This window comes from Myxocyprinus asiaticus, chromosome 43 (assembly GCF_019703515.2).
Source record: "Myxocyprinus asiaticus isolate MX2 ecotype Aquarium Trade chromosome 43, UBuf_Myxa_2, whole genome shotgun sequence".
In the NCBI taxonomy this organism is placed as follows: Eukaryota; Metazoa; Chordata; class Actinopteri; order Cypriniformes; family Catostomidae; genus Myxocyprinus; species Myxocyprinus asiaticus.
Window position 1 is genome coordinate 10,590,467 of NC_059386.1, and position 19,979 is coordinate 10,610,445.

The 19,979-nt window shown below is 39.0% G+C and overlaps 1 protein-coding gene across 3 annotated transcripts in view; it reads right to left on the reverse strand.

Annotated features, from left to right (window-relative positions):
- The window catches only part of LOC127433458 (rab GTPase-activating protein 1-like), a 146,739-nt gene that overhangs the window by 65,855 nt on the left and 60,905 nt on the right, over positions 1 to 19,979 (reverse strand). For all 3 annotated transcript variants that reach the window (XM_051685390.1, XM_051685389.1, XM_051685391.1), the window contains one exon: positions 15,737 to 15,887. In XM_051685390.1, the coding sequence (XP_051541350.1) occupies positions 15,737 to 15,887 (151 nt within the window). The remainder of the gene's footprint in view (positions 1 to 15,736; positions 15,888 to 19,979) is intronic.

Below are 19,979 nucleotides of genomic sequence, written 5' to 3' on the forward strand. Positions count from 1 at the left end.
AAAGTCATGCCTGGCACTAAGACAGATATTTATTGTGGCTTGTTTAGAATGCTAGGGCGTGAAGTGTGAATAGGTGTGGGCCGCTGCAGACTAACAGACCAGGCTCTGTGTTAGCCGTTTGTTTTTATTCACCACATGGGGTGGTGTGTGAGGAGCGTCTAGAGAATCTGTGCGTGTGTGTCTGACCTCTGCGTCTGTGTTTATGGACACAGGCACATCTGGTAATAGTATGAGCTGGAGAAATGCAGTCCGGACAAACTCGGACGAGCACAGAGCAAACGAATGCTGATACTTGTTAACATTGTTATTCCATTAACAGTATAAGAACGAGAGGCAGACAGGAGACCAAGTGCAGAAGTACTGTAGGCTCCATTCCTGTTTGCTATGCATTAATGACTTGATTGAATTTGCAACGTTGCCATGTAAAACATCATGTAGCAGTAGTTGATAATGGCATAAAATATTTGGTTTCAATACAGTCTTGGAGCCTGTGTGCATTTTATATAAATGTTAGAGTTCACTGCTTCATTCAGAATTTTACAACCAACCAGCTGTGGTTTCAATACTCCTCACATTGTGACAGTATTGGTACTATACCTGTCCTGTCTGCCGTCATGTCCATGGTAACAAGTGTAAATAAATGAAGAGTAATTTGGGTTAGAATGAGCAGCACTCCTTGAGTAATACCTGGAAAAGGTGAAGCGCTCAGTAAAACTAAATCAAAACTGTCATCACTCAGGCCCTGGTGTTAAGACGTCTCCTGTATTTATGTCCCAGCCCTGGTGAAAATCAACACTTGTCTTAATCCAGCCATTTGGCCCAAATACATCAGGGGGAAGCCTGCCTCTCAAAACACTGGAAAGTCTATATTTCTCAGTAAAATGTTTATTGGAATCGGAGACAGGCCGTTTCATCAATGTCACTCTGTTGCTTAAGTTGCCGTAAGCGTTAAACTATAGTGCAGCCTGCCAGTTCCACGATAACAACTTAAAATAGAAATGTGGGCCATTCAATGCTTCCATTGAATTAAACACAATAGCAAAACTCAGCGAGCTATTCTTTGTGCAACACCTTTAAGTAATGAATCACCATGGTTCCCAGTCATCAACCATAAATGTACAGTGCATACACAGCAAAGAATAAAGAACATAGGAGGGTAAAAAAGTTGTAAAAAGGTTCAGAACCTTTCTGGTTCAACATCTGCCGTTATTTAAAAAATATTAGCATAAACACGGCATCAGCACCATTTCTTTTGAATTGGTTCTAAGGTTAAGAAAACTATCATTAATTGTCTAATTAGGGCAATGCGATGGTGAGTGTGACTTGCGTTTTAGCATTTCCTTAAACCATGAGATATCAGGCTCTATTTTCATGAGACCGTGCGCACTGTCTTATCCAATTTTCGTGAGAGTGCTAATTCAAAGCACAATTTTCATGCCAGCGTAAAGTGCAAGTGGGTGGGAGTGTCTGCATTATCTGTAGGTGTATGCGCACAAACTGTGGGTGTATTGTGGAGCAAAGCGCAATTTGCTATTTTCCAGAGAAATAGGTCACTGCACTAAGACATTTCAAAAGCACGTCTGTTTTCAGTGCAAAGTCTAAACTCAGTTCCTGCATTTGCAGTTTGGAGATTCCACTAGCAGGTGGAAATAAAGTCCATGTCCAAACTCTGAAAATACAGAGGAACATCAAATTATGTTCATGACAATCAATATTGTAGCCGTTTTATGAAACAAATATTTATGAGATTTGTGTTAAACTATCTTTAAGTTAGGGCTGGGCGGTATATCGACTTTTTAAGGTATATCGATATATTTTCAAATGAGATATAGATTCGCACAGCCACTCTGTCTCTCTCTCTCTCTCTCGCTGGGATCCCTGGCTCTTCCCTTATCTCCCTCCCGCTGATAAGGCAACTCAGCACCGGGAATATATCCTCATGGCCCAGCCATACCCTCCTTCTCGTCACAGCGTCACTGTCATAGAAATATGCCTGACATTCAACATGTCAACATTAATGCACAAATTAATGCAATTCATATTTCTATTATTCTAATTCATTGCATACATTCCATTTACACTACCAACATCTTTTGAATGTGCTATCTTTGTTTATATTGCTGGTGCTTAACAGGGAATAGACTATATAATAGGACACAGACAGTGCAGGATAAGAACCTCTGAATTAAATAGCACTTCACCCAGCCCATAAGCGCCTTTTCGCCAAACCCACTTGCGCCTAGACTTAGCGAATGCTTGCACGAAAATAAAAATAAAAAATTCCTGGCCATGCCCATTGACTTTGCATGTATGACTTATGGTACAGCGCTGCGCTTAGCGCTAGCGCTTTTAAAATAGGGCCCACCATCTTAGATCGTTTCTATTATAGTGTAGTGCCCAGGATAGAGGTCTGCATGGGCCTTAAAATGAAACACGAACCCGACCCATACCTGAGACCGTGTGGCCCAACCTTACCCAGCCTGACAATACCGTCAGATTTTAATCTCGAACCCGACTCGAACCCAAAATCACTTACTGTATGCATAATACCTTCTCCTAGCAAGTACTGTTGCAATAGGCTGTATTTTATGTAAGCATATAGGCAACATTCATAACAGTATTGAATCAGTAAACACACAGTTTTAACGAAACATGGCAGCCCCTTAGTACACTAGAGCAGAGGGGAAAAAACATTGCCTTACCATTTATCAGCGCTGAAACTTGGTGCAGAACAATCTGGATTAATGTTAAACAATGTAACAGTCACCTCTTTGCAGCCTGAACTTGTTCAAAACATTGAATCTTAGTAACACCTGCGCTAAAAACAATCTAGAAGCAGCGCAACAAATAAAACAGAGTGCAGGTGCCTCGACATGCGTTTTTGAAACTTGAAGTTCTTTTTTAACTTGACACGGTGTCTAAAAATGTGCTGGTCCTGAGCAAGACGCTGAAGAAACTGCGAGACATGATGCAACAGTCAAAGACAATAGTCCAGCATGTGTTTACATAGAAATACAATGGTAAAAGAGCAGATGCACACAAAAACACGTTCGGTGTGAACGGCCCCTAACTAACCGTTCGCGCGTGTCTGAGAGTGAGAGCGCATGCGCGAAACGAGTTTGGTGGGCCTGTTTATTTTTTCTTTAATTACAAACTCAAACCTGACCCGAAGTCCTACTTGAATAACTGACCCGAGAACCCGTCAGGTATTGGGTTCGGGTCAGGTGCAGACCTCTAGCCCAGAAGGGAAGGCAGTGAAAAGTGCAGGCTTGTGATAACTAGCTGAGTGTAAACAAGAGCATTCATCAAGGGCACACTATAAAGGCTGTATTTGAGTCAGCTTAGCGAGAGTTACAGCCGAGTCTGGCTTTTATAATCTCCTCTCATAACAGAATGTGTAAGGAAAGGTAAAAATACTGAGAATATTACTGTACATGTATAAATTTAATTTTTCCACAAGTGTGGAAAAAAAAAGGTTAAGCTTCACATACTAGAAGACCATGTTACAGTTACCTGAACAAATTTTGACTTTATGTCTTTCGTCAAGTCTACTAAATAGGCCTCAGGAAAAGGGAACAAGTTTATAATGGGTTGAATGCATGTGATTGGCAAAGGACAGAAAAGCAGGAAAATGTACTAAGCAAAGACTGTGGCACAGCAAACTGTGGTCAGTTTCAAGCTGTATTGCCGTTATGTAGTAGCTATCCTGTTGGATGTCTCTGTTAGTGGGGTTCGATTTGTGACCACTGTTCTTCTTTTCCGATACAGCGTATCTATGTTTGGCATATGCCTTCAGAAATTGTTCAATTCCCTTTCAGACAATAAGGAGTTTTACCATTGTTGTTCCTGATACACCATCCATTCGACTCGTCTCGGACTTAAGACTATGGTCTTCAAGGACCACCCACTGTCTTTTTTTTTTTTTTTTTGTGATTAACATTTTTTATTGATTCTTCAAATACAAAGAAAAACAAAACATAAATACAATGAATCAACATTTAACTCCCACTACTACCCCTCCCCAATCAAGAACCCCACCTGACCCCAAACAAACATCCCAAAGGTCTTACATAAGTACACACACACAGAGAATACACATATATATACATACACATATAATAAACACACAACTCTAAAACTATGCCTCTCCACAGTCCCACTCCGAGAGCCCCCCCCAAAACATAAAATATCTACCCCATTTCGCATTAAAAGAATCCCATATCCCCAGCCTTCTACATGTTACCTCTTCGAAGGCTGCCACCCTTCCCATCTACTCGCACCACTCCCAAATTGAGGGTGCTCCCACTGACTTCCAACCCCTTAAAACAATCTGCCTGCCTATCATCGCACTGGTGAGGATCCAATCTTTTATGTATTTGTCACCTACGTTGATGACCACTCCATCACCCAAAACACAGAGTCTGGGGCAAAACAAAATCCGAATGCCCAACACGTCACACACAAAACTCTGTACTTTCAACCAAAATTCCTGAATCTCAGCGCACCACAAAAAAAACATGGGCCATGTCTCCATCCTCCGATTGGCAACGCCAGCAGGTGGGTGTGTCTTTAAGACCAAGCCTATACAGTCTAGAGGGGGTCCAATATAATCAACGTAGAATCATGAATTGTATAAGTTGCACCCTTGCATCTCTAGATACAGACTTGATGTTTTTTTAGAATCCCAGCCCACACTCCCTCCAATACCAAATTAAAATCCCATAATCTCTTGATAGAGGTTAAAGCTCCATCCCCCAGACTCTGAACTAGCAGGGAGTAATACACTGATGCCTCATGACCTTTTCCAAAAGCAGTAATCACCACTCCCAGAGTGTCTGCCGCTTTAGGGGGGTGTACGCGCAACTGTAAATACCTAAAAAAACGGAGATCTGGGAATCCCAAAATGTTGAGCCAAATTCCCAAAGGATCTCAACACTCCACTCTCATATAGGTCACAGAGTGTAGTAACCCCTCTCACAATCCACTCTGACCAGCAGAAGGGGGACTTATCAATACATAATTTTGGGTTCAGCCATATGCCCAAGGCAGCATTCAAATAAATGTCTGAATTAAACACTGGACACTTTTGTCCATACCGAGAACAAATACGAGATAACGGGGTGTAACTTAGCTTCTCTGGTTAGTCTGATAGAAAGGCTTTGCAATGGCGAAATAGGGGCAAGGACTTCCCGTTCAATAGAAAACCAGGGAGGGGCTCTTTCAGGTGGAAGCGACCAATGAGCCAAATGCCTGAGACCGAATGCATAATAATAAAACAAAATCTTGGGTAGGCCTAGCCCACCTTTGTCAATCGGCCTATGTAATTTGTTGAAATGTCGTCTGGGACATTTACCATTCCAAATGAAGGACTTTGCTATGCTATCAAATTGCTTAAAATAAGAGAGGGGGACATCTATAGGGAGTGACTGTAGCAGGTAGTTGAATTTTGGAATACAGTTCATTTTAATAACATTAACCTTCCCAATCATCGATAAATGTAATGAAGCCCACCTGTCCACATTGCTCAAAAACCTTTTTATTAAAGGGTCAAAATTAACTCTAACTAAATCAGACAAATTTGCTGGGAATAAAATACCCAAATACTTAATGCCCTGTTTAGGCCACTGGAAGGTGCCTGGCTGGAAGGCCATTACTGGACAGTACGCTGTCAAAGCTTCGGATTTAGACCAACTGACTTTGTATCTTGAGAACTTGGAAAAGGAATTAATAATTCTGTGGAGGCAAGGCATAGATCTAGAAGGGTCAGAGACAAATAATAAAATATCATCTGCGTAAAGCAGAAGCTTATGTGCCACACCTCCCACCATCACATTGGGAAATGAGGCATAATGTATGATCAGACCCCTACAAGCCACACCCACAGAAGATCCTGAGGACCAGTTGGTCTCCATATAAACATTGATTTCAGTTTTTAACATTTATTAGAAATCAGGACTTACACACTTTTGCTTCAATATGATCAAGGACTGAGTCCATCAAAAGATTAAAGTCTAAAGTGTAAATATTAGCCAAAACCAACCTTTGCCCCTGAATTTCTGCTAAAACAATAATGATTCTCCCAAATGTATTTTTAATCTGTTTGAGAGATTTGAATTATAGATGTTTACTTATCAATGTAATGACTCCCCTGCTCTTACTTGAGCCAGCACTAAAGAAAACATACCCACCCCATATCTTCCCAAATTTCTCAGCTTCCTATGAGGAAAGATGTGTTTCTTGAAGCAACACTATATCACATTTCTTATGCTCAAGAAAGAAATAACCTCCCTTCTTTTTTTTGGGGTGCCCCAACCCATTCACATTCCACGTGGAGAGATACAATCCACTCATATTAACTTTTGACATATTGATATAAAACAAGATTATTCAGACCACATTCCAACATTAGTGCAACAATCAAACCCCGAACTCCCCCCGAACCAAACAAACAGAAAAAGAAAAATGTGCTCATTAACCCCGCGCACTGGCGTCAATCCCTCTAAACTCAAAAGGTCCATGTACACCTATGAGAGCCCCCACGACAACTTTGCCATCGGATTGCTCAAGTCCGGTGCTTCTGCACAAATTTTGTGAGGCAAAATTACATAACAGAAAATACTTTGTAAAACAAACCCCAGCCAATAGGCAGAATAAACACAAAGAACGTGTAGATTCATTCACAGAACTGTCTCGAAGGTGTGTTCCTCCACAAAACAGATACCAGCCGATATAAAGCTGTTCAGTTTCCTCGGACAGACAAACAAGTGTTCAGTGAGCCGGCAGTTTATGAATGCAGCAGATGACGTAATCATTCCAATGTCCCGCAAAAATTCTCCACAAAACAAACTCCAGCCAACAGGAGGCATTAGCACAAAGAACGAACAAATTCATCCATAACTGTCCCAAAGCAGTATTATTCAACAAACTCAACAAAATAGACAAACTCCAGCTGCTAGGCGGAACCAGCACAAAAAGAAACAAAACAGGCATCCCGGTTCCTCGGATGGACAAGAGTCAAATAGGAGGCCGCATAAAAAAAAATACACTGACTTAGTCAACTTTATAAAAGACATCCTTTGTGTGGGCATGTAGATATTTTGTGGCCATTCTTAATATTCATTCTCAATCTGGCCGGGAACTTCAGTGTAAAAGCGATCTTCCGTCCATGCAAAAGTTTCTTGAAGGAGTGTTATTCCACAAAACAAACTCCAGCTTCTAGGCAGAACCAATACAAACAGAAACAAAAATGGCGCCCAGCTTCCTCAGACAGCCAGAGTAAGAACAGCGAGTTAATCCACTCTGGAGCTACATAAGAAACACCAAATGGCTTACGCACCCATTGTTTCTATGAAGACAGTGCTTGCTTGGGACATGTAAATACTTTGCGGCCTCCCTTCATATCTATTCTCAGTTTGGCCGGAAACATCAGTGCAAAAGCGATCTTCCGTTGATGTAAGAGTTTCTTACATTCTTTGAATCGATCACGTTTCTCTCTTGTCGAACACTCTTTGTTTGTGTGTTTAGTTGTCAGGTAATTGTCACTGGATTTCGAATGAAGTGAAAAGTCACATTATGCGTGATCACTATCGATCATCGTTTTCATGATTGATCATTGCTGCCATGTCCGAGTACCCGAGTACTCGAGCCCATCCCTACTCCAGATAATCGATCCGTTTCTCAACATCTGCCACTCTTGTAAACAACTCAGAGAATTTTGTTTCCATCGCCGTAATCGATCGACGAATTACAGCGAGTTCTTCCAAATCAGCAACAACCTTCGTCAACATCACAGACATGTTGGACAATTGACGATGAATTTCTCCTGCCGCACCATTCAAATCGAGTCCCTGGTCCGCAGGCCCGTCAGAGGTTTCAGCTTGAGCACGTAAGTGTCTTTAAATGTCTTCTGAGCCTGAGGATTTTGACTTCTTTGCCATGTTTACCTCAAAGAACAAATGTGTAGCTGGGTGTATCGAATCTCACTGGATTATAACATGAAAATAATTAAAAAACTAGCAAAGTGCGCAGAGCTCGCCGTTTACACGTCTGCTCCTCGCATGGCATCACGTGACCCCCCGACCACCCACTGTCTTGACCATCTGATAAATACTGCACACAGAAAGGGCCATGAAGTCACAGTGCACAGGTTATTATTAAGGTTCCATGTTGCAGCAAAGATCTTGTTTGAGGAAGAACCAGTACTAGATGGATTTGCCAAAGTTTGTGAGTTTTTCCTTGCTGGTCTATTATTGTGGTATCATTGATTTCAGGTTTACCCACCACAAACAGCAGATGCAAAACAAATCTTACTGTGGTTGGTAACTTTACATGCCATTCAGACTAGAATAAACTGCAAAATGGACTTTATACAGTAGGTCAAGTCGGGCTACACAAGATACCATTTGACTGCCTAAAAGGTCTCTGTGGTACTCAAAATGCTTTCAAAACATTTCAAAATGCTAATTGTGTGAACTGTCAGATGTTTTTACTGCTGACACATGCTGCTTGAGATTTCTCAAAGGTTGAGATTCACCTTTAAAACTGAATATGTAGCTGTAATTTAGTTAAGTCAAAGTTAAACTCCTTTGATGTAATGCTTTATACGAATGTCTGTCTTCGTTAGCCGAGTCTAGATAAACAAATTAGCTAACTAAAACTGACTGTCTTTAGACTATTTCTAGGAATCTTCATGAGGTATTTTAGTATTCTGCATTTAATTGGTACCACAAGCTTGCAATCTACAATCCAGAGAAAACATCAGACAGTCTTTTTTTTTCTCAACACATTTTTCACGTGTAATTCACACAAAGAAATCTTTTAGGATTCACAGTATTAAATAAGCTCCACATGTTTCACAGAACTGGCAAAATCTGCACTTGATTTTGACGACATTAATTCTATGTGAACACAATTGATAACTATGAATCACTACATAAAAAAGGGCAAGCGTTTTTGCTTTTGGATGAACTGTGCTTTTAAATACAGCAGTAATGAAAATGTCACTAGACATAGAGACAAAAACAAAAGGTTTCAGGTTTTGGTAGAGTTTCCATAAGTCTTTAGAAGGCCTGCAGTGATACAAAATTGGTTTAGCTTATCTCAATACGTTATGAGAGACAGATCTATATGTGCTGGAGCCCCTCAGCATAGACATTGTCTTCACCATCTCTCTCTCTCACACACACATCAAGTTTATTTGGTGCGTTTGTACGAGAGAGGAACATCTTGTAGCCACCTGGGACCTCAGTGCTGCGGGATATTTTCTTTACATAATGACAGCTGACACGGCCGTGCCCAGTGAAATCACTGTGAGCATGTAGCCAAACAAACAAATAAACTGCGAGGCAGCCTTTGCTTGCTCCTGACTATGAAAATCCAAGAAAGCTACGTGAAGCTGAACTACGGCCCCATTTATTATCTGCATTAACATGCATTTTCATTGATCGGGGATCGCTATCAGATAGCACTTGACCACATTAAATGACAGGTGTAAATGCACCCAAGATGCACTGTGATCGGATCACTGAAACCACATTCGGAGATGGATTCTGACCACATTCAAAGAAGGTGAAAAAGCAAATGCATTTGTTTTTTTCGGATAAAAATATGTAAGTAATTAATTACGTGATGAGGTTAGTACTGTCATCCATTGTTAAGGCGCTGTGTTGCGGTTTCTTGCCTTTTCTGTTTATTCTGCCATTGCAGTGTGAAAAACACAACAGACACGGCTATCTTGCAGACTTGTTACCCAAACAATGAACAATATCCCATTAATAATTCCATTGGAATATTTTGTCTCTCTCCTCAAATCCCACTCACTCACGTCTCTCTCCTGTTTTCTTATCACAACGTGCCTCGTGCAGAATTCTTTGGCGGCTGCCAAAAAAAAGTAAAAAATAAATAAAATAAAAGGAAAAACCCTGATTGTCAAAGTGATGGAAAGCATTAGAATTATCCAACAATGTTTTTAAAATTTGCTAAAAGATGGCAAATTTGCAGTTACCAAAGGCTCTGATGTAATATGCAAGTTCTTTTTCCATTTTGTTCTGGAGATGCATTTGACTGCAAGGCGTAAATACAATCCAGCAAAAGAATATCCAGATACTATACTGATATGAGACGCATGTTAATGCAACATGTAAATGGGGCCTATGTTTAGCATGAAAAAGGCACCCCAGTGAGATGTGTTGCGTTAGATGTAGATCTGCAGGTGAGGACTAATGGTGCGTTTACACTACAGCAGTTAAATCACTGGAGATTGCCAAGCCGCTGTTCTGTTGGTCATTACATAGTAGGTGTTCCTACAAGGGTTTGGACAAATTCAGAATTTGATAATTGGATGCCTTTCTCTATGGAAGTATATTTTAGTCAATTTTCATATCAAATCACAAATTGTATTTGCAATTGCGTTTTCTATTTGTGGACGCATAAATTGTGATATAATCCAAATTCAATTGCAAATCGCGTATTACTGTTTGCATTTTCATTAACATGAACATACAATATCTGCTAAATTTCAAATGGAAAAGCAAAGTCCATTTGCCATTGCATTAGAATTATGACCCTGTCATATCGAAATAGAAAAAGCAATTACCCGTTTGCTATTTCACTTCCTCTGCATCCTGTATGAAGCCTGCCAAAATTCAAATGGAATTCCCTTTGCACTTGCATTTCCGATGCCTTACACACACACACCTGTCAATCAGTGTTGTGGGTGGGAGTTTATAATGTGGGGCATGTTTTTAGTTGGAATTCTGCACGCATTTAAGAGCACCTTGGTGTCGACTATGAGGTGTGGTATTTGACAAAAGTGAAGTGAACCGTGTAGGAGAATTTGGACATGCGCGAGAAAGACCCAGTGAGTCCGTTAAAAAAAATCTGCGCAAGAGATATTGGACCGATGCCAAACGTGCGAGTACCAGATGGGCTGGTTTGAGTATTTCTGTAACTGCTTATCTCTTGGGATTTTCACAACAGTCTCTAGAATTTACTCCGAATGGTGCCAAAAACAAAAAACATCCAGCGAGCAGCAGTTCCGTGAATCGAAATGCCTTGTTGATGAGAGAGGTTAATTGTGGTGTAACAATTGTGGTGAGAAGAATAGCATCTCAGAATACTATTCTGAGATGCAGGTTGGCGCTGATTTTGCGGCACGAGTGGGACCTACACGATATTAGGCAGGTGGTTTTAATGTTGTGGCTGATCGGTTTATATATATATATATATATATATATATATATATATATATATATATATATATATATATATATATATATATATATATATATATTAGTGCCCGATATATGTGGCAGATATATCGGTGTCAATGTATATGTTTTCAGATATGCACAGAAAATTTTTTTTCAGAACATACAATGCAGAAAACAATGCTTGTACTATATCAGCCACCATATCGGTAATCTGTGAATTTCCCCCTCCAAAATCGGTATCGTATCGGTCTCAAAAATCCCATATCCGTCGGGCTTTAATAAATATATATATATATATATATATATATATATATATATATATATATTTTATTTTTTATGCCAAGAACATTCTACACAGTGTTTTACAGAAATTAAAGAGGAAAAGAACAATGAAACAAAACAAAAAGTCAAAGAAACAATTATAAGAGCATGTTCATCAAGAATTGAACCATCTAAATTGAACTGCAGCATATGACATGTTGTATGCATAATGTTGGATAATGTTTTGCCAATGTAAACTTATGTCTATTGTGTAAATAAAGCTTCTTCAGTCTGATTTGGATCTGCAATTATGTAAACTTTTTAAAATGAATTTCTACTTTGATACAAGTCCAAATCTTGTTAATAGAGATAAGTGGATTCCAATTTCCATTTAAAAAGTGCTTTAGATTAGGGAAATAAATCGTGCATAATTATAGTTATAAATTCATTACTATGTGGAAAATAAATGGTGAAATATCTAGGGTAATTATTTTGATAATCAATGATATGTAGATTTTATCATAGTCAACTATTAATCAATGACTACTCAACTTATCAGATGTTTCACATCTTGCCATATGTTCTACTACTTCATATAATGTAACAAATTTAATAAAATTATATAGTAGTAGAGCATTCTGAAAAATATATTTAAAAAAAATAAATGTTGCACTATTAAGTGCAGATAAAACTGTTCTAAAAGCAGTAAAATCGTTAAAATAAAAAAAGTACAATTATATTAAAAGAACAAAATACATGTTGACTGGTAAGAGACAGAAGACAGCAAGGCACTCTAAAATGCAGTCAATTGTTACTGTTGTCACTTCCGACTAAAAACATGCCCACAGTATAAACTCCCACCCCCAACACTGATTGACAGGTGTCTGTGTAAGGCATAAGAAATGCAAGTGCAAAGGGAATTGTGATTCCATTTGAATTTTGGCAGGCTTCATACGGGACGCAGAGGAAGTGAAATAGCAAATGGGTAATTGCTTTAAGAAATCTTAAGACATGGGAAATGCAATGGCAAATGGACTTTGCTTTTGCATTGGAAATTTGGCCGAGAATGTACATTTGTGTAAAAGAAAATGCAAATGGTAACACGCGATTTGCAATTGTATTTGGATTATGTCACACTTTATGCGTCCACAAATAAAAAACACAATTGCAAATACAATTTGCAATTTGTTTTGAAAATTTCCCGGAAAATACTTCCATACCTTTCAATTCATGAGTTGGAATTTGAATTCAACTGGCCACATCCCACATCATGTTTAATTGGAATTTAAATTGACAGGAAGACAGGGAGAGTTTACTGAATTTTAACTCAAAGAAATTGTTGTGACCAAGAAAATGATCAAGAACAGATAACTTCTTAGGTGTTCTGTTAAGGTTCGGAATTTGTAAGCATGCCGCATGTTGAAGACTTTGGAGTAAATTAAAGCATTCCAGGAAATGGTGTTCTTGTCATGTTCATTGTCATATTTATGATATTTATACATACTTTTTTATAATACATTTTAATTTTTCTGTAGGAATAACCTGTGAAAATATTATTAGGGCTGGTTGAAAAATAATAGAGAGATTTTCCGATTAATCAAGATCTTCATTTAAACGAACCTGATATTGATTCTTAAAATCCCAAGATCAATCTCTTACTTAAGTTTACTTGAGCTTTGGTTGTGTTGATAACTACATCTGTAAAATAAATCACAATTGAACGGCATGGTTTGGCCCTGTTGTTCATTTTGAAAATTTATATTTCCATAATGTAGCATTAGCTGACAGACAATTTCTTACATGTATATAAGAAAAAATGACTTTGTAACTCAAATATACCTAAATGAATCAAAATCGAATCAAATTGTAATCAAAATCCGAGTTGAAGCAAATCGAGAGCTTGTGATTCAAAATCAAACCAAACTGGGAAATCTGTATCAATGCCCAGTCCTAGCTATTACACAACATTAGATCATATTAATAAACAATTAATTAAAATGCCTCCTTTAGACAAATCAATTAATAAACTATATATAATACATATCAAATTGTAATATACTTAATACAAATGATTATTACCATGATATATGACCTAATGTTTCTGAAAGTACCCCTTATGATGTATGTAACATAATACCATGTTCACTGGTAATTCATAGAGAAAAATGAATATGTATTATTAAAAACAAACTCGTTGCAGTTAGATTCTTTTAATTTCCTTCCATTTTAATTCCAACTACAATTCTAATTACAATTCTGCATCCAGATTGCTTCCTTAATTCAAACTTAATTCAAAAACTGAAATGGAATTTCATACTCATATCAAATCATCAACTCCCATTGAAAATAAATGGCCTCAGTCACTTTTTTGCTGCAAATAGCTGCCAGTGTGAATGTCCATTGACTCTAGTGGACGCACCTCATCAGCCTTTATAACTCACATGAAATAAATAAGTCAATGGTACAATACTAAAACATAATGAACAAACCCAAAAAATGGTTAGCTCTCCTTCCCACAGTAAGAAGTAAAAGGTCAACAAGGGACTGCCAGCTTTCAAATTAGAGCCAAATTACATTGGGTGTAATGAGGAACAAATGGGACTGGCCACAGCGGTTCACAGAGTACTGAGAATAGTGCTTTTGTGTGTTGTTTGAGAAAAGGCCTCTGTGCAATAAACTTGTGCACAGTAAAATCTCCCGCTTTCAAGAAAATGTCTTTACCACTTTGAGGCACCTCAGGGACATTGTGAAATGACTGACAGATACAGTACACTGGCATTCATCCCTCGGGTTAAAACAAGAGGTCGGAACCAAAACTCTACTCTGCATGCGGAATGGTGAAAAGGGATGTTGTAGCAAATACATTATGTTGCTGATTGTTTATTTATGCTGTGCAAAGTAAAGGAGGTATAGAATCACAGCAGGTCTCTTTGCTCTCCAAGGTGGCTGGAACTGATGCTCAAGCCTAAAAAGTTGCTTGGAAGCACCTGCCTTCTAAAACAAAACATTTAGGGAGTCAAATGGCTTTTTTTGTCACCAAATTACAGAATCGAAATAGTTTATAATGAATGGACCAATTTAGATGGTTGTTCAGATGCACCGTCATTCATGTTCAAATTATATTTTAGAAACGTACAATTCATCGCACTTGCGATCATTTCAGTTGCACACTACCGACCTACAAAGGCTAAAAACCGTAACTCAAAATTTGTAGTTACTGTGTTTTGCCTTTGCTAGGCAGTCTAGTATTGAGCGCAACAGGGCCAGCCAACTTTTTTTCAGCCACCTTGGTTACGAACGTATTTTTTTCCATAGGGATTTCATAAAGTACTTTAAACGTTTTCTAAGCCTTGAACCAAACCAACCAGCTCTGAGGTGAATCATATCATTACACACTTCGATTTGAAGCAGAAAATATTTGGAAAACAGACAAAAAGACAAAAGGTTTGCCGTAATTCTCTGATTGGTGGCTCTCTCTTCAGGATTCTGGGTAGTGTAGTTCTTCACCAGGAATTCATTTTTAAAAATGAAGTTGAAACAACATGGACTGATGGCTTCAACAGAGTCATATAACATTAATTAAACACCGCTGAGCTCATGGAAGATCTGTCTTAAAAGTTTGTAAGTTATTCCTAAAAATCAATTTGTCTATGGAGAAAATGAATGGGATTTTCACAACCAGACTGTTGCGCTCTAAGGATTGAGGAGTTGGAGCATCCAGTCCGCACTGTGCTGTTCTCTTATAAAAGGTACTGAGAGTTCAGACTGCTGTATTAACAACTTTGACAGAACACGAAAACAAATGAAAAAGAGCAGACGGCTTCCTGTGGTCAGGAGCTGCATAGGAAATTCTAGTCCTGTCTTCTCATACACATTAATTCTATAAAAAGTTTTGGCCATTACTTGTTTTTGGCTAATAAGATCGCGGCATCACCGGGGTTTATCTGGCCAGACAAAGTAATGCAGAGTATCTCATGATCTTGTGTCACATTTTTTCTCTTGATCTTTTTTGTCAATTACCAAGAAACACTACTGTCATGTCCAAGCCAAATTAAAACTTAAAATCTAAAGAGGTGCTACCATAGTATGAGTCAAGGCCATAATCATTCTATTCACTGACAACATTTGATCGAACCAGGAAAAGCTTAAACTGATAACGGAAAAGATGCATTAAGTCAGTCTTGTTTGAAATGTACTACTCTGCCTTATGATATCAAAATTTGTTTTTGGTGCACTTAAATGGTGTATAGGAGCTGTATGTCTACCTTTATAATGAGTGTTCGGTACTCCTCCACCTGGTGGTCATTGTTGTGACATCCGGCCAGTAGCTGCCACACCTCCCCTCTCAAGGCCTCTGGGACACCACTGCGGACCAGCGCCGGCAGCTGTTTGGGCCGAACAGCCAAGTTCAGATGCCTGAAGAAACATTACATGAACCACAGGGACACGTTTACCGCCTGAATTACAGTGCAATTACATTTAAGACAGCCATCCATATTGTTTCTACACAATATGGGGAACAAAAATGAACAAAACAGACATGCAATTTGTCTGTTCACACTGAACCTGATAAGGCATTAGACTTTTCAGAGTGGGCGGGACTATTCTCCATGACTGCGCAGAAACAAACACCAAGTGATTGACGGAATGTCCTATAGTTTGTTGCTTGTCGCAGTCTCAACTGGTTAGGGCAAAAACTTTGATTACCATGGAAGAGATAACTTTTATTACTTGTAGCTTTATCGCTTTGCATCTGGTTGGGACAAAGTGTTAAAATAAACATGTTTATAATACACACACCTTTATAGTCACACACATGACAGTAACCTAACTAAATACTGGAGTTTAGGGAGTACTCTATACCTATTTCAATGTAACTACATCATGCAATTACAGTGGCAAGAACTGGAATTAGCTGGTTTTCTGCATTAATTGGTTATAAAATGTGATCTTCATCAAAGTCACAAATATAGACACACAAACAATTATAATCTTTCATGTCTTTATGGAACATATCCCATTAAACATTCACAGAGTTGTGGAAAAAGTAAGTGAACCCTTGGATTTAATAACTAGTCGATCCTCTTTTGGCAGCAATAACCTCAACCAAGCTTTTCCGGTAGCTGCGGATTAGACCTGCACAACATTCAGAAGGATTTTTGGACCATTCCTCCTCATAGAACTGCTTCAGCTCAGCCATATTCTGAGGATGTCTGGTGTGAATGGCTCTCGAGGTCATTCCACAGCATCTCTATTGGGCTAAGGTCCGGGCTCTGACTGGGCCACTTCAAAAGGTGGATTTCATTTTTTTGAAGCCATTCCATAGTGGATTTACTTCAATGTTTACGGTCATTGTCCTGCTGCATCACCCAACTTCTACCGAGCTTCAGCTAGTGCATAGCCACCCTGACATTATCCTGTAGGATATCTTGATAAACTTGGGAATTAATTTTTCCCTCGATGATGGCAAGCGGTCCAGGCCCCGAAGCAGCAAGCAGCCACAAATCATGATGCTCCCTCCACCGTACTTCACCATTGTGATGTTTTCATGTTGGTATCCGGTGCCCTTTTTACACCATACGTAGTGCTGCGTGTTCTTCCCATACAAATCAACCTTAGATTCATCAGTCCACCAAACATTTTCCCAGTAGCATTGTGGAGTGTCAAGGCAGTCTTTGGCAAACCTGAGGCACGCAGCAATGTTTTTGTTGGAAAGCAGCAACGACAAAGTGGTTATCTGAGTTACCGTAACCTTTCTGTCAGCTCGAACCAGTCTGGTCATTATCCGTTGACCTCTCTCATCAACAAGGCTTTCTGTCCACAGGCATAGTCTATGTCACCAGATACTTCTTATTAATAGCAAACTCAAAATGTTTGATTGTTTTTTATAAGTCAAAGTAGCTCTCACCCACATCTCCCATCTCCTATCGTAATTAGCCTAGGGATTCACAAACTTTTCCAACCTATACTGTGAACGTTTGAATGATGTCTTCAATATGTACAAGAACAATACAATAATTTGTGTGATATTAGTTAAAACAGATTGTGTTTGTTCATTATTGTTACTTACAGTTGAAGTCAGTTCTTTCAAATAGACAATGACCCCAAGCATACCTCTAAAGTTGTGGCAAAATGGCTTAAGGACAACAAAGTCAAGGTATTAGAGTGGCCATCACAAAGCTCTGACCTCAATCTGATAGAAAATTTGTGGGCAGAACTGAAAAAGCATGTGCGAGCAAGGAGGCCTACAAACCTGACTCAGTTACACCAGTTCTGTCTGGAGGAATGGGACAAAATTCCAGCGACTTATTGTAAGAAGCTTGTGGAAGCCTACCCAAAACATTTGAACTAAGCTAAATAATTTAAAGGCAATGCTACCAAACACTAACAAAGTGAATGTAAACTTCTGACCCCCTGGGAATGTGATGAAAGAAATAAAAGCTGAAACAAATAATTCTCTCTGCTATTTTATATTCTCTCCAATTAGTCTGACATTTCACATTCTTATATAAAGTAGTGATCGTAACTGACCCAAGACAGGGAATGTTTTCTACGATTAAATGTCAGGACTTGTGAAAAACTGAGTTTAAATGTATTTGGCTAAGGTGTATGTAAACTTCTGACTTCAACTGTATGCAACAAGTATTTGAAGGAAGAGCTTCAGATTTGGCGGGTTACATATATGTCGCATGTCACTTCTGTCTTTCAGAGCGTACAACACCGAGGCCAATTATGGTCCGAGTAACATGTTTAAATGCTGGACAAATGTAAGTTAAAATCACATTCAGTCAGCAAGTCAGATTTCACAAAAATCAGACTGGTAAAAATTCAGTCGATTATTGGGGGCCTGGGTAGCTCAGTGGTACAGACGCTGGCTACCACCCCTGGAGTTCACTAGTTCGCTAATTCGAATCCCAGGGCATGCTGAGTGACTCCAGCCAGGTCTCCTAAGCAACCAAATTGGCCCGTTTGCTAGGGAGGGTAGAGTCACATGGGGTAACCTCCTCATGATCACTATAATGTGGTTAGTTCTCAGTCGGGTGCAAGGTGAGTTGAGCATGGTTGCTGCGGTGGATGGCGTGAAGCCTCCACAGGTGCTATGTCTCCGTGGCAACGTGCTCAATAAGCCATGTGATAAGATTTGCTGGTTGATGATCTCAGACGCAGAGGCAACTTGGATTCGTCCTCCGCCACCTGGACTGAGGCGAATCACTATGCGACCACAAGGACTTAAAAGCACATTGGGAATTGGGCATTCCAAATTGGGAGAAAAAGTGATAAGATGCGCGGGTTGACGATCTCAGACGCAGGGGCAACTGGGATTCGTCCTCCGCCACCCGGACTGAGGCGAATCACTACGCAACCACAAGGACTTAAAAGCACATTGGGAATTGGGCATTCCAAATTGGGAGAAAAAGTGGAAAAATCAAATTATTGTTTTAGTCAGAGTGAAATCAAACTTTAAAAGTGCATGTAAACATACCGAGTGTTGCACTGCCATACAGAAATTCTGGGAGGCTATGTCATCTATTTATGTAAAGAGCTGTGAGGAACATTTGACTAATGGAGATTCTAAATTCTAAAACACAATCTAAACCTGCTACAGGCATAATCTATGAATGAGCAATGTGTTTACGAGCACTCATTGTATTTGTTTATGGAATACTGTGTCATGCCACAGGTGCCAAGAAAAGTGCATACTTCCAGTGTGCTGCAATATGAACTAACCCTTTCCTGCAGGGATTTTTTAGCATGGATATTACCCTGCCAATCACTCAAAACTGGCAAACTCAAATGGGATTACTGCTGCTAATGGTTTCCTTCAATTAGAAACACTGAACAACAGTGCAACAAATCTCTGTTTATGACATTAAATTATACTGTCATTTGCATGAGTCACTAATGAGTGAATAAGTCCTTTTATAAATCTGTAATGTCAATCTGTGAGCTAGGAAACATGGAAACAAATGTGTTTAAGGCAATAGTTCGACCAAAAAAAGAAAATTCTGTCATCATTTATTCACCCGTGTTGCAATAAAGCTGTACGACTTTATGTATTCAATAGAATAGAAAAGATGAAATTCTAAATAATGTTAATGTTTATCTTTTCTATAAATAAAATTGCACCATAAAAGTAGCCTATACATCCCATGTGCTATATTCCAAGTCTTCTGAAGACATAATATAGCTTTGTGTGAGGAATGGACCCAGCTAATGGCATTTGGCATCACTGACGTCAAACCTGACTTGACCATTTTTCGTGCCAGGTCTACAGTTGAAGTCAGAAATTTACATACACCTTTACTACTACATTTAAACTCAGTTTTTTCACAATTCCTGACATTTAATCGTAGAAAACATACCCTTTCTTAGGTCAGTTAGGATCACTACTTTATTTTAAGAATGTGAAATTTCAGAATAATAGCAGAGAGAATGACTTATTTCAGCTTTTATTTCTTTCATTTCATTCCCAGTGGGTAGGAAGTTTACATACACTTTGTTAGTATT